The sequence below is a fragment of the Saccoglossus kowalevskii genome, chromosome 3 (genome assembly GCF_978046115.1).
Source record: "Saccoglossus kowalevskii chromosome 3, keSacKowa6.1, whole genome shotgun sequence".
Classification (NCBI taxonomy): Eukaryota; Metazoa; Hemichordata; class Enteropneusta; family Harrimaniidae; genus Saccoglossus; species Saccoglossus kowalevskii.
Genome location: NC_140643.1, coordinates 28,639,209 through 28,656,016, shown reverse-complemented (window position 1 = coordinate 28,656,016; position 16,808 = coordinate 28,639,209). Strand labels below are relative to the sequence as shown.

The 16,808-nt window shown below is 39.3% G+C and overlaps 1 protein-coding gene across 1 annotated transcript; it reads left to right on the top strand.

Moving 5' to 3' along the window:
- Positions 1-873: 873 nt before the first annotated feature.
- LOC102807984 (uncharacterized) lies at positions 874-14,158 on the top strand. Its single transcript, XM_078013314.1, has 14 exons — positions 874-955; positions 2,174-2,234; positions 3,161-3,699; positions 4,242-4,425; positions 4,550-4,702; positions 9,131-9,334; positions 10,272-10,421; positions 11,236-11,340; positions 11,704-11,823; positions 12,244-12,345; positions 12,709-12,810; positions 12,977-13,081; positions 13,283-13,474; positions 13,924-14,158. The coding sequence occupies exons 2-14, from the start codon at positions 2,183-2,185 to the stop codon at positions 14,139-14,141; spliced, it is 2,226 nt and encodes a 741-aa protein (XP_077869440.1). The 5' UTR covers positions 874-955; positions 2,174-2,182; the 3' UTR covers positions 14,142-14,158.
- The last annotated feature ends 2,650 nt before the right edge of the window (positions 14,159-16,808 follow it).

Sequence of the window (16,808 nt, the reverse complement as noted above, 5' to 3'; positions counted from 1 at the left end):
TATGTACCTCCGATGACATACCCAAACCACAGGGGATTGTCTAATCATGGTCCTAGAGCGTGCACGAGAGCACACTCTTCAACCCCGATGACGTCACGGCTCAGGATTTTGAGCAGTTATAAACAGTTTTACCTACAAACAAATTAATGATTAGCAAATAGTATTTTTATGGGCTTTCTCTGTACGTCAAGAGCCCCCACAAGCGTCGATTGGCACTGACTGGCTGAAAAAATTATTTCGACTTTCAGTGTCGTGTGGCTGCAAGATTGACTATGGAGTGCATTACTGCAAATTCCAGCCACGTTTGAAAATTTCATTAAATAGTCACTAAAATGAAGTACAGTTAATAACACTCGCCAAAGAGTAGGTAATCGGGTCTGAGATGACTCTCCCTATTTCAGACAATCAGTAAATGGGTCTTAAAGGGCGGTGGTCGTCGCGTCGCGTCCTGTTCGATCTGGGACTCATAGCGACGTATACAACGCGTGTAAAATACATTGTTTATTTACATGAAATTCAAACACGCGCTGCGCCACGACCACTACCCTTCAACGTACAGGGGAACAAACGCGTTCCAGCCCAGAAAATTCTTTACAAATAATTTCACGATTGTAGATGTGGTTTGTATGTTTACAAATAATAGAGTTCCGTTTCTAAAAGTTTTTTTTTTTCATCAAAGATAATTTATAACTGCTTACAGAGCAGAGATCAGTTGTTGAATATAGATTGAATGCCAGTGCGGAATGTTGAGTGAATTGCCATTATATCATGTTGACTGGTTATACGCTATATCAATATAACATCTTAAATTTTAGTCATTTATTAACTACAGTGGCATATTGATTGTTCTATTTTTGTGTCACGTGTTGTGATACGCCATTGCATTTCCGTCTTCAGAGAAAGCAGCCGTCTTTCTGGCATTTCTCTAACCGATTTCAAACAGCGCAATAACCAGGTAAGATAGACACTGTGGCTTCTGTGTTGTAGGCTCTTTTGCGTTTCGATCGTGACATGACGGTATCCTGCCGTCGATTGCATTGTTTTGACAGCCAGTCAACGACTCGTTATCATGTTATAGAAACACAGTGGAAGTGTCACTCGTGCCCGTCTGCTTGGTTTAGGTATCCATATGTCAGAATGGCTCTCTTTTTTGTTTCTGCAAATATCACTTTCTGAGTGAAATTGCATTGTTTCCGATCAAAATTGTTATTTAGGATATTTATGGTCGAGATCTGTTATTTGCTTCAAACACAATTCAACCGAGCAACCATTTTCGACTAATTTTCAACGTGCCGCTTGTTTTTTTCATGGATTATAATTTGTACTTCCCCGGCCGTTCGACAGAAATCGTTACGTTAAAAAAAGACTGTGACGCCCACAATATTACTTGCTACTAGTATATTGTTTCATGACATTTGCAGTACAAAGTTCGAGTGGTCTACACCTATACATTTGTATGATGTCATCGAGACATGCGATAAACTTGAGTAATAACAGGAACTATGATCTATCAATCATACTATTGCCAGACAACTTTGAAAATAGGTATTCTAACAGTGCGTCTGTAAGACTAAAATTCGACTAAGAAATGCTTTGTCCAAAAACAATACGAAACCCCAAACCAGTTTTGGTGCACGGATTTCTTTATTTTTAACTACACATTAATTTGATAATCTTATGGTAAATCATGATCGAGTCCTCCTTTCCCGCCAAGGAATTCCGATGTCTCATTAAATATAGTTTACCAGTACACTTTTACCCTATCCTCAGAATATTGTTAGCGTTGCTGAGAAGTTCCCTCGACCCAGAATATTTAAACTACAGGATTGAACCTGATTACAACAAAGATAAAATCTGAAAATTAAGTTGTATAGCTCTTCCAGTGCTATTACCGGATATATTTTCAGACAAAGCAGTCACGCTGTAAAATGTACATAACTGTAAAACCAATGAAAATTTATAACTTACCGCCGTTGTCAATATTGAACTTGGTCTATGTAGTGGCTGGTAAGGTAAAGTTCCAAGTGTCGATTTTCGTCCCTGGCAGCTTTTCCAATCTATGAGCGATCTAACAGCTCGTGTTTAAACGAGTAACAAAGATAGTTCACTACCAATACTTGAATTACTATAACTGATTATTTGCACGTACTGAGTGTTGATTATAATTTTACAGTTTGACACGATGAGACTCCTGTGTTTACTAGTGACTTTCACTGTGCCGTTGCTATGTGTGGGTGAGTAAATAAATAAATACGATCCTAGTACACTTATAAATAAAAGTATACGACGTCGTGAATTATTCAATTATGATTCTTATACGAGTCTAGCCTAATTAGTGTTATATCACAACAAAAATACAAATATACGTCTAGACGAAGTGAGAAGACCTCTGTGCATGCGCCCGCCCACACCTGTATCTAGCCTGTATCCGATTCAAGATAGCCGGATAACGGCCAAAAAAGCACAAAAACAAACAACAAACACTAAAATAAAGCATTTCTGTGTTTTCGGGACCAGATCTCAGTAATGTATAATTTATTCAAACTCGGTACATACATCGGATACTATGGGACTCCTGGTGCACTTCATTTACTTTTATTAAAAATGGCCGACTGGTGATCATTTTGTTTTTTGAACCTCACATCTTAGGATACATACGCACATGTATTCATGTTGTGTTCATATTCAAGATGACAGTACTAGTACTAATATTGCAGCCATTTCAGTGTTAAAATTCATGCGTATTTTATGTTATACAGTGGGGTCACGTTGTCGCAAAAATGCGTTAAACTAAGTCCCATTACAGCAATATGCAGCCGGAGGGAAAGGGCAGATCTACTGTGGAGGCTATACAGAGATAGGTCACTGATATACAGAAGCGGGTTTGTATCGTTTGCACAAGTCTCATCGCTCCAAGATGCACCCGGAAAGCAGAGAGGGGCTCACACATGTACAGAAAAGGTTATACAGAGCTCCCATTGTTTTACGCTGGTACATGTCATTCAAACGTGTTGGTATTGGTAGAATAAGTCTCATTTCAGCAATATCTACTCGCAATAGAAGGGTACACCCTATTGTAAAGGTCATACAGAGATACGTCGTCAAAACAGGGTCGTATAGACATGACAAACTTGTATTGTTTCGCTATGAATTATTACAGGTCAAATTGATTACGTCGACCGTAACGATGGGGAATTGAACTACGATAGGCATTCTCATAGTAACGACGATGACCATTATGACAGACACAGTAGCAGCAGTAGCGAAGAGAACAACGGACGCAGTAGCATCAGTAGTAGCGAAGAGAACAACGGACGCAGTAGCATCAGTAGTAGCGAAGAGGACAACGCACGCAGTAGCATCAGTAGTAGCGAAGAGGACAACGCACGCAGTAGCATCAGTAGTAGCGAAGAGGACAACGCACGCAGTAGCATCAGTAGTAGCGAAGAGGACAACGAACGCAGTAGTATCAGTAGTAGCGAAGAGGACAACTCACACAAATGTAATGATTTGGTTTACGAGGGGAGTCATAGTGAATCCAACGTAGACTCGTATGAAGCCATCACTTCACCGAACTTTCCCGAACCTTACCCGACCGATGACGAATTTGATTGTACCTATCACATTCAGAACGTCGCAGGGGGTCACGTGAGATTAATCTTTGACGACTTCCTGCTTTCTAGCGGAGATTTCATTACTGTAAGTAGAAATATGAGTACACAATTGTCTACATCCTACATTGGCAGCCATTTTGAATGTTATTTCCTTTTTTCCTCGGATTAACTTATCACATAACTGCCAAGAAATTCTGATGTCAAAAGCAGCGTTTGAAATTTCGTATTAGAAATTTTATGAATCAATCATGATATTCCTCAGAGTTTACAATGTTAGATCATAAATTGACATTGAAGGAATTACTGTTTGTTTATTCTCACCACATCTATATTGGACCATGCACTGAGTCTATATTTTCCATTTTGGAATGTGGAATGCACATTTGGGGAGGGGGTCCACGGAAGGGATCTCTGAGTTTTAAAGTTATTCACTGGATCACTTCCACAGTACTGCGCGCATTATTTACTATCTTCAAATACAATATGCCATAAAAAACCGTTGAACTGTTATGAACCAACGCGGACATTTCAGCACATTATACGTGTGCAGTATACGTCCGAATGATTGGTATTCATTTAGCTTGTATGCTATATTGTTATAGTTACGTTTAATATGGCTCGTTTTAGATTCGTGATGAGTGGTTCTCAAGGTTTGAATTCACGGAAGATGAGCGTCCATTCTCTATCGTGTCCCGAAATTCGTTTCTGATAGTCAAGTTTAAGTCCAAGGGCAATTCGAACAAAGCCACCGGTTATAAAGCACGGTATACTTTTACGGAGGACAGACTGGATTGGTCAGAGAAGCCGTTCGGTAAGTGCTCCTTGTCAAGAGGAAGTTATTAATTACATAATATAGTGTGGTTGCTATGCCAACATTCTCCTGTATTTCCTAACTGACTGACTGACTAACACAATATACCTGTATTTCATTTCAGTACGTCAATCAGTTTTAGCCCATCCTTCTTCCATATTCATCGCCTCTAACCCTTGTCAGCGACCAATACATACCGACTACATATGGATACTTCGAGGGTTCGAAGACATGGGTCTAGCGATCGGTATCGAAGAAATGTTCTTTCACGCAGATGGTGAGTGCTTGGGGATTATGTTATCCCGGATTTGGATAACTAACTAATTATGATACTCTTTAGTTGGGAGATATTTTCACGACGGGGTCAATGTATAGGTTGATGGTGACACGTGCGTCCCTATATAGCATCTCGCCAATCCGCGATATGAATCCCTGAAGTAAATATAATCAAGACAAGTAACCTGTAGAATGCTGTGTGGGTAATATTTTTATATTGATTTTTGTTGCATTTGCAGCAAATAGTTACCAAACAATGAGAAATCTATAGGATTGGATATACCTCTCAGCTGGCTTCACATGCATAGTTCAAGACTGCCTAACCGGTGCTTATACTAGGATTTAGTTGCAGCACTGTGGTCTGTGGTTACAGCTTCATTTTCCGAGTAATCACAAGAAATTGACATTACAACTATAGAAAATAAAAGACTGGCACTCCCATACAATTAATAGCAAGTGAAATTCCTGGAATTGAAACATAGATTTTGAAGTCACTGGTGTAGGCATTGAATAACTTCAAGTTGGCATAAAGACGAGGTAGTTTATTTAATCAGTGCTGAACTAGAGGTTGAAATTATAATTAAGTTCGTTGTCATATAATTTGTTTATTTAAATTTCTCCTGAATTCAAATAGAATACACTGGTGAAAGGATGTTTTTGAGGTGTGGTTACATTGTGTATGGAGTGGTAGGGTTGGGTGTCATATAGTTTTTTCATTTTCAACTCTCATGAAATCACACAGAATTTCACTTAATTTATTTTCGATGAAAAGTTTTCAAGCATACGGTGTGAATCAAATTTTCACTGTGCTGTGTCAAGTCTCAATAGAGTATGAGGGAAATGGCATTTTCACTGGAATTTATTTTAGCGGAAAAATGTTCACAGTGAAAGGAAGTATTCCACATTATTACATATATACTGCAGTTAATTTTGATTCGTCCCTGAAATCAAAATCGGTACTTCCACACCCCATATGCAAATGAGGTCTGAGAGCGAATAAAGTAGTCCGTTCAAGAGAAGCGTTTTTCGAAACATAGCAGAAATAAACAATATTTAGAAGTACGATACTTTACGTTTGGGTACATGAATATATTTGCCGAGTGAAATGAAATTTGAACAACAGTAATGATACTTCTAAGCAGTAACTTATTTTGACTAAAACTAATTTGCATATCACCCATGCAATGATGTTTTTGGTATTTTCACGGTCAATATGCAAATGAACATGGTATTGGCGATTCGCTCCACTTGGATTGCCCTTAAAATCACTTTAATTTTTTTGTATCTGTGTGTGATTTCTAGTGTTTTCACGTATTAATTCTTCTGTGATTTGTTTGGCTTGGCCGATTTCGCTCAAACTTAGCAGGTAGGTCACACCTTCACCCTAGTTATCAGGAAATGTATCTCCTACAAATTTTGGATACAACACCTCAGACATAGCTCATTTTGCTCAGCTTGAGTGTGGGCACAAAGTTATTATTGGTAAAATCTGAAAACAAATTCTGACCACCGTTTCCATGGAAACAGCCAACAACTGAATTTTTTAATACCTTCACGCCAAATGTATCACACCCTACATTTCTATGATTAAAAAGCATGGACGTAGCTCATTCTAATCCGCTTGAGTGTGGGCAACAATTTACTGAGATTTTTTTTGGCTTGGCTAATTTTGTTTATAATTGACAGGCAGGTCGTACCGTCACTAATTGGCAAAACAATCCTGGTCCACAGCTACCATGGCAACAGCCAAAAACTGTTTTTTGAATACTTTCGACCCCAAATTTATTACCTCCCATTAGTCTTGTATTCATGCCTTTTATTTTGGCTACGTTGCACACCGGTAAGAGATCACCGACGCCGACATTGTTACACTGTATCAACGTAATCCCGACGCAACTTTGAACTTTGAATGAACTGTAAATGCTGCCTGCAATCTAGAAAATACTATCGGTTGGAAATAATAAATTTAAGGGATTGTTCAGTTACTCTGGCCTGGGGGGGGGGGTCGGCAGATTCCATTTTGTCAGCTGTAAATCTCAGTTGACCCACCCCTATCAACAACAAAAAGTGGGCGACCCCCTAACATTATACATGTATTTTAAAACATGCTGACCCCCCCCCCCCCGAAAAACAAAGAAACATTAACAGTTTTGGCTCTGACATGATTACAAAATGAATGATATGCATTGAAAATATCGTGGTTTGCCGTAATTTTTAGTGTTTGCATTTAATAGACCAGTCACCTTAGGAGGGGAGGGGAAGCATAAAGCCAAAAAACGACTACAGAAAAGGCTGCAGGAAGTAGGGAAATCTATGCTGCTAAAGATAGTAAATAAAAACAAAGCTGTGGAGTACTCACTTGATAAACGCCCTTATAAGATAGGAAAAGAGGATTTGAATCTAGGCGGTTCGAAAACTAATTTGGATTTAATATATCTTTCATATCTTATAGACCAGGAAAGCTTTACACCTGAAGCACAGTCTGTGCTTATGAAAACAAAGGACACTTTGATTTTTGCATAAATTTATGTTGGATTTTGTTATTTTACAGAGCAAAATGTGCATATTTAAAAGTAAAAAAAACAAAAAAAAACTATTTATTTATATACATGAATCCATTTAACTTTTTTGATTTGCTGAACAAAAACTGTCACTGCTCTTTGTACTAATTGCTGTGTTTTTCCGTCTGCAGCTACAATTGGATAAATCCAGTAAATATCTTATACAATGGTGACTTCAGACTTTAAATAAAATAATCTGATATCACATGGACTTGGGATGTGTTCAAAATTTAACTGTATAATTGCATGGGGCTCTGCCGCATTGCATAATCTGTTAGTTATTTGTCAACTTCAACCCCAAAATATTTAGCCTATAACATTTTTTGCATCAACAAATTTATAGGCAATATGGGTAATAGTTATTATTAAGAACACATTTGTACGATTAACTTTTTAATCTATTGTTCTGAAATAAAATTTAAAAATATATATGCATAAGCGCGTGTGTGAATTGTGGAAAACAGGGTGACCCCCCCCCCCCCATTCGCAAAATCAAAAACAGGGTAACCCCCCTACTGATCCACCCCCAGGCCGAAGTAACTGACCAATCCCTAACAACAGCATACGTCCTAGCAATAAAATAAAATGACTTCTAAGGACTGAATGTTTTTTTGCGAACTTTGTATACGGTGCCCGGTTTTAGTTATAAACCGACGTTAGCTTCACGTTCATGTCCTACCATGGCAACAGCCGAAAACATATTGCTAGTTTTGTTTTAGTGGAGTGGATCGCCAACCGGCTTGTTTTCATTGGCAAAATCGTTCAGCAACATGTTTGGCATATTAGGTGTACATCACATGGACTACTACGATTGAGAGAACTTTATGTATGTTGAATAAGTTTTATAAACCCCGAAGGGCTCTTGGAAGATCCACCCGCAGTAAAATTAGCGATTGCCATGGAGGCGCAACCATCAACATCAAAATCCCAGGAGGTTTCTGCTGGCGACGTAACCCAGTTTCAAATAAAGATCACCAACGCCAAATAAGCAACATTTTAACCGGTAATCAAGATTAATTCAATCCACGGCTAACAAGCAACATCACAAGTGAAGTTGTAGCGTGAAGCTCAGCGACTACTGCTGACAACGTAAGTCATGCTTGCGTGCCTTCACCATTGTATTCAAACGAATCACGTGGTGTGCCGTTCTCTTTCAAACACAGGTTTCGGTCAATAGGGGAGTTTCAGTAAAAAAAACACATTGCAAATCATGCAAATTCAACATTTTCAAACCTGTAAACTAAAACAGAAATGCTCAGCGATGCAAAAGAAGGATAGATGTTACTTTTCATTATACACATCTCTGTTGATACAATCCCTCACATATTCTATTCCCAGTTATACCTGCGTAAATGGATTAGCCTCTTTTGATGTTGACATTCAGACTAAAATCACGTGACAGGCTGTTAAAATTGGCTGTTGCATACACTTTCGCCGGTCTGGAAAATGTGTTTAGTTAGCTCTCATTCAAGTAACAATGCAGATTTCCCAGTGGGAGTGAAACTATTCGACTCTGCCATTAAAAAATAGGGGTGTTTTGAGCAAAAAACGAATAACCCTGGAGTGCACACAACACACTGAATTTCGGAACAAATCTTGCATTATTTACAGCAGCAGAATACCACAGAAATATCAGACGAAACATGGAAACACTATATATATGTATTTCGGCCTGAACCCTCTCTATTGCAATTCCAGGAATTACCCCCCATATGTGCAACCATTTTCCACCTTGGTACCACCCAAGCCTGAAAACAAAATCTTAATACCACGCTGAAGCGTTTGGTAATAACCCAGAACGCATGCTCCCCGCCAACTTTTTATGACTGACTGACTAATAGATTATAATTTACATTTTGTTTCACCAGAAAATGGTCGTGGTGGTACAACACTCCAGATCCACGATGGTCCGACGTCAGAGGCTCCTCTAATTGCAGAGATCCGACGTCCGGGAGCAGACTTTCAGCAGCACCGTTCAATATCGCGGTCCAGCACAGTGTACGTGCGACTGCGATCTGAAATGTACCACGGAGATAAGCTACTGGGTACTTTCGCTTCGATTACACAGCCAGGTAGGTTCCATGATGAATGAGGCGTATTTACATAATGTGTGTTTAACCATGTCATATTAATAAATGTACGGCGTGTTTTATTTCTGCTTGAGGGTTAGTGTGTGCATGGAACTATAGTTCCATGGTGTGTGTGTGTGTGTGGGGGGGGGGGGGTCGAAACTCGTTGTGACGAGAACCATTGAGTCTGGCCTACCTCGGGCTGTAGGATCCCTTTGTTTAACGTTCACGTTATTGTTTGTTATTTAAGTTGCAGTGTCCGATTATCGCGTCAAAAGTCGAATGTTTTGTTAGTAGTCCTATGAGATTTGTGATTTTTGTTTACCATGGTAAAATGACTAGTGATTAGTTGTACCATGGTACAGGGCCAGAGATTTGTTTGATTTATCTCATATTAGGATGCTATGATTCCACAAATTTATTTATGATATACTCATCACGGTTACAAATGGAGTGTACAGTTCAATTCTTTATACATTTAGTTTTCCAATCCATTACAACTTACTAGTATTTAAAGCGGGGGAGTCGTCACCTGCCCACATGCGTCAGATGGTCATAGCGTGCCATTGTTTACAAACAAGCATCTACCCATGAGCCTTTGCGTTTTAGCGTGTGTTGTTATCGTCGCTTGGGACTCAATTCCCGCGCGTGCGCAGGTGACGACCCTCCCGCCATAAACCAAATTCTGACATCACTTTTTGTTTTTATATGAGGTTACCTTAAACACAAGACACATTTAGTTAGTTCAGAACTTTAATGTTACTTTAAAAATGTGAAAATAAACAACTACAGAAAAAATTATATTGTTTGGGGCTGTCACAGAAGCCATAATTCCTGTGAGTGTTTGTCTTTGTAATTTGTGTAATTCTCCAGTCCACTGTCGACTAGCAATATTAGCGGAACTGTCCTTGTAAACAATTCATCACTGACATTTCCATAGATGACACAGGTCGCTGTCCTGACGATTTTTTCCGATGTGACGATGGTTCCTGCATTTATCATGATGTTGTTTGTGACGGTCTTAACCAATGTGGGGATCATTCTGACGAGAATGAATGTAAAGACAAAGAACAAACTACACCCAGCCATGGTAAGAACGAGATATGCACCCCACTGTTTTGATACACATCCTATCATTTTCAAAATTACATAATGGAACAAGTAAACTCGTATGACCAGGGACAAAGTAAACCAGTGTGGTAACCAAACACCAAGTAATTTACGGGGTAGTAACCAGGAACCAAGTAATTTTTGGGAGCGGTAACCAAGTAATTTACGGGGTGGTAACTACGAACCAAGAAATGTACGGAGTAGTAACCAGGAACCAAGTAATTTACGGAGTGGTAACCAGGAACCAAGTAATGTACGGGGTAGTAACCAGGAACCAAGTAATTTTCAGGGCGGTAACCAGTAACCAAGTAATTTACGGGGTGGTAACCACGAACCAAGTAATATACGGGGTGGTATGTAAGAACCAAGTAATTTACGAGATGGTGACCAGGAACCAAGTAATTTACGGTGCGGTTACCAAGAACAAAGTAAAATACAGTATGGTAACGAGGAACCAATCAATTTGTGGGGTGTTAGCTAAGAACCAAGTTCTTAACGGCAGTTAACCAAGAACCAAATAATTTACGGGGTGATAAACATTAATTTACGAGGTGGTAACCAGAAACCGGATAATTTGAGAATTTACGGGGTGGTAACAAAAAACAAAGTAATTTAAGGGGTGGTTGCCAAGAACCAAGTAATTTACGGGGTGGTAACTAGGAAGTAAGTAATGTATAGAGTGGTATTAAAATTGGCAATGCCCAATGTCATTCTGTAACAATAAATTGTGATACTGGCATATGCCATATCACAGCCATAAGACACATCTAGTTTCATATTCCATTTACTTTTAGAAAGTTATTGCGACCGGTGCGTGCACCATCGTCAGTGCTTTGAGGATCGTATGCTCTGTGATTGCGAGGATGGTTACCATGGAAATTACTGTCAATATGAAGATGGTGAGTTTATAATCTGAGATTCCTGATAGTGGTGTTGAAATATGCCTTTTTGTTGAAGTGAAAATGATTATTATCGTCAATTATACAGTGGCGTAAAAATGAAAATTGCAATGTTTTTCTCTTATTTAAAGCGGGGGAGTCGCCACCTACGCATGCGTCAGGTGGCCATAGCGTGTCATTGTTTACAAACAAGCATCTACCCATGAACCTTTGCGTTCTTAGAGTGTGTTGTTATCATCACTTGCACGTGCGCAGGTGACGACCCTCCCGCTTTAAAATCAATAACATATCATAGCAATGACATTTCGAGCAGACATTTGTGATTGTCGTGTTGTGCCACTATTCAATCTGTTTTGAATGTAGACTTGGTGTATACCTGTGATCAGTGTCAAAATGGTGCACACTGCCGCATTAATATAGATGGATCTCTTGAATGTCAGTGCCAGAGAGGATACTATGGAACCTACTGCGAGTACCTCCAAGGTATGGCATGCAAATACACACGTATTGAAATGTGCACACGTATTGAAATGAAGTGATGACGATTCATATTGCAGCACAGGGAGCCCAGGAACTAAGATCAACTGTACTGTATGAGCGGGGGGGGGGGTATCGGCTGGTATCTAGTGTAAGAAATAGACAAGGGGTGAAGGCTCCAGCCAGCTCATATTTTTTAAACTGGACGAACAGAATGAAAAATAAAATCTATAAAAAATACCAGGTTGAAGAATATTAGTTGCTCTTTCAAAATTCGCCAAAGCCCTTCCTATATTTTATTTTGTTGGAGGCGTGGCCTGTTCAGCATTTGTCAACAAATTGTTTTAAATTCTGTGTTATAACACACCATGCGACATATAGTTGTTCTCAGATGTCAGTCAATTTAACTGCCATCGTGTATTACAGAAGACAAATGTCGGTTCGAATGTTACAATGGAAAGTGTACAGACGAAGGAGAATGCAAATGTCACAAAGGATATTATGGTAACATGTGTGAAAACGAGGAAGGTATTTACTGTATTCTTTCTCTATTTCGTTGCCGAATGTTAGTAACGATTTTCCGGTATTATCTCGGAATGCAGCCTCAGTGCCAATCAGATTAAAATAAGATCCTTGTTGGCCTCTTTTATATATTTTTTTATGTAATTATTATTTATTTTAATTATTTTTTGACATTACAATTATTTTTACTGCAAGACTTGGTTTGTTTATAAAGCAAATATTAAAATGAATAATAATAATAATAATACTAATAATAATACTACTAATAATAATAATTCTCTATTGAGATTAGGTATATGTCATTTTATAAAATACAATGCAGTGCATGAGTTAACTGGTACCATTTTTATCACGTGTTTATCTGTACAGAACCAGTAGACGATTGCGGCGGATGTATGAATGGTGGATATTGTCAGAGTGGTGGCTACTGTGTTTGCAGTTTTCCACACTATGGATCGCACTGTGAACGCGGTATGTAATGTCCCGAAATCCGTCGAATATCGTCTACATATCTACCACTGTGAAAAATATAACCTTCCTGGTAAAACTATAATTATTTTCCTCAATGAAAATTACACAATTAGTGTCTCTGGATGCGATATGTTAATTGTCAAAATTTAATGTGTTTCCCCGATAGACCGATACACGTGTGATGGTGGCTGTTGGCACGGCGGAATCTGCGAATACGGATCATGTTCCTGTAAATATGGTTACTATGGCGACCGCTGCCAGTTCGGACCCGGTGAGTTTTCATATAAACTTCGTGTCATGGTAGACATTTAAGTCCAATAATATTAGACTTGTGTTTCTTGACAGGTGGACGATCGGTTGCCGAGTGTTCATCAAACCATTCGATATATCCTGTTTGTTGAGATGATTGTCCAATGGTAATAAAATCGGGAATCTCACATAAAGTGCTGCTTTAATTTGTTAATCGTTTCAGACGCGTGGTATGATGATTTGCATAGTGAAACGAAAACAATAAGTGGTTGGTTTATTGGTGGCATGGTGGTCGCAAGCCTATTGATCATTTTACTTGTAGTCGCCACCTGTATTGCCAAGCGTCGTTGTTGTGGCAGCACTGCTGAACAGTCAAAGGAGAAGATAACGCCGTACACCGTCAGCGACAAATTAAGTGAGTAGTCGATATGCACCCTCTAAGCAGTCTGTTCAGCATCTGAGTGCAATTGTTGCATATCATATCGAACACGAACAATAACAATATTTAAAGTGGGGGCCTGAGTCGTCACCTGCGCATGCGTCAGTTGGCAATAGCGCTTCATTGTTTACAAACAAGCGTCTTTGACCCTGCGTTTTAGCGTGTGTTGTTATCGTCGCTTGGGACTCAATTCCCGCGCTTGCGCAGGTGACGACCCTCCCGCTTTAAAGTTATCTATATAAATATAATCTATAAACAATTGCGATGTACGAGTCACAATCATATCGGTTGCAGTCACCGATGGCGCACATTCTGACAAGCCAAAGTGCAGTTTAGTTAATGACTGAAACTAACTCACAGAACAATGTACATTTGTATTGTCATGCAATAAAAATAAATACGTATTGTGTTTATCGATTTTTCAGAATACACTGTGGATCTGTCTACACGTTTTGACGAATGTCACGGAAACTCTACCTACGAGTCTTCAGAAAAAGACAACATCAGCCTACCCCCATCCTATGATGACATCAGTATCTATAGCAACAACCCCTATACAGTCAAGGACGTGACAAATATTGAATTGCACTCGACTAAAGGGAACGAAGCGAAACCCATTGTTCCACCAGAAGCCGACAAATAAAATGATGTTACACTAAACCATATAACACATTACCCACTAGTTACACCATATTGCCCACCTTGTTACACCATATTAGTAACCCAGTTACACCGTATTACCCACCCCGTTACACCACATTACCCACCCAGTTACACCACATTACCCACCTTGTTACACCACATTACCCATCTTGTTACACCACATTACCCACCCTGTTACACCACATTACCCACCCTGTTACACCATATTACCCACCCTGTTACACCATATTAGTAACCCAGTTACACCATATTACCCACCCTGTTACACCACATTACCAACCCAGTTACACCATATTACCCACCCTGTTACACCATATTACTAACCCAGTTACACCATATTACCCACCTTGTTACACCATATTACCCACCCTGTTACACCACATTACCAACCCAGTTACACCATATTACCCACCCTGTTACACTATATTACTAACCCAGTTACACCATATTACCCACCTTGTTACACCATATTACCCACCCAGTTACACCATATTACTAACCCAGTTACACCATATTACTAACCCAGTTATACCATATTACTAACCCAGTTACACCACATTACCAACCCAGTTACACCATATTACTAATATTACTAGCCCAGTTATACCATATTACCCACCCTGTTACACCATATTACCCACCTTGTTACACCATATTACCACAGGGAGCCCAGAAACTATAATCAACTGTAATACGCAGTCTCTATGAGCGGGGGGGGGGGGGGGTTATCGGCTGGTATCTAGTGTAAGAAATAGACAAGGGATGAAGGCTCCAGCCAGCTCACATTTTTTAAACTCGAAATTACAGACGAAAAGAATGAAAAATAAAATATAAAAAAAATACCAGGTTGAAGAATATTAGTTGCTCCTTCAAATTTCGCCAAAGCATTGTCTACATTTTACCGATATCTGCAGAATAAATCAAGAAAACTACACAAATTTACTCCATTTAGGAATTCCTAACGGTTTGCCCGAACGCGTGGCACAGTTGAAGGCGTGGCCTGTTCAGCATTTGTCAACAACCAATCACAAGACTAGTTACGAACCACATCGAGGTCACGACTCCGGTTAGCCTTGTTCAACTAGTTCGTAACCAGTCTTGTGATTGGTTATTGCCAAATGCTACAGGCCACGCCTCCAAACTTTGCCGTGCGGTCGGGCAAACCGTTAGGAATTCCTAAATGGAGTCAATTTGTGTAGTTTTCTTTATTTATTCTGCAGATATCGGTAAAATGTAGGCAAGGCTTTGGCAAAATTTGAAGGAGCAACTAATATTCTTCAACCTGGTATTTTTTTTAGATTTTATTTTTCATTCTTTTCGTCTGTTTTTTCGAGTTTAAAAAATGTGAGCTGGCTGGAGCCTTCATCCCTTGTCTATTTCTTACACTAGATACCAGCCGATAACCACCCCCCCCCGCTCATAAACACTGCGTACTACAGTTGATTATAGTTTCTGGGCTCCCTGTGATATTACCCACCTTGTTACACCGTATTACCAACCCAGTCACACTAGAGTACTTCATTGCTGTCCGACGGAATAAGTTGACTTCTCATAACAAGAAATGGGGATATTTTATGAAAAATGTTACCCAATCCACTTCACAATATATAGATTAATTGCAATTTGTAATGTGCAAACCAGGTATGTAAGATGTTAATTTCAGTGCAAACTCCAATAAAAGTTTATAAATACAAAAAAACAAAAAACAAACAGTCACACCATATTACCCACTTTGTTACAGCATATTTCCTACCTGTTAAACCATACCTTCCACCCTGTTACATCATATTACTCACTAGTTACACCGTATTATCCACTCTGTTACACCATATACCTACCATGTTACACTATATTACTCAATGTGGACTTATAGGTTGGCATCTCTGCTACTAGTCTATATTATTATTACGATACTTGTTATTTTAAATATTTTGTTAAAATTTGGTTCGAATCTCTGGCTAGAACAATCTTTATATTAAATTATTTTGCTATAAATCATATACTACCCTGGATAGTCAGTTTAGTACTGGCAAGATAATGTGTTCATTGTATTTACTCTAGTCAAGTAGTTGGTAATCTCAAGTGTGAATAAATAGTGTTACTGCACTGCATGGTAATAATTTCTGTGAGTGTCATAGCGTGGCGAACCGCAAGGAATGCGTGTCTATAGTGTATATCGTATCCTCGGGGGCGGAGCTACGTCACAGACGTTCCACGTTGCTACGACGCTTACCACTGTACATGCACACACACTACGGGCACTGTGCGCGCTGCTGTGGAACGCCGGTCGAGCCGGTGAAAATTCGAGAAAACAACACAAACTCAACTTTGAAGTAATCCCAAACAACCAAATTTATATATGTTACACACGTAGGGCTAATCTTGTTACACTGTTCAGAGGAGTCTCAACAATCATCCCAAAGTACCGTTTTCTTTGTTTTCACCGCCGCGGGTTGCCAGGCGGTGAAAATGCCCGGATGTCCGCCCCCACAACGCACAATGCGCAGGTGAATGGAGGAATATATTCTAATATGAAAGTCAACACAATTTTATATGTACTTGTGCTGAAGTGAATATTTGTATAAGTTGTAGAACCAATCGTATGATACACATTCTCGCGAGCCAGAGTATGTTTTACTCGTGGGCC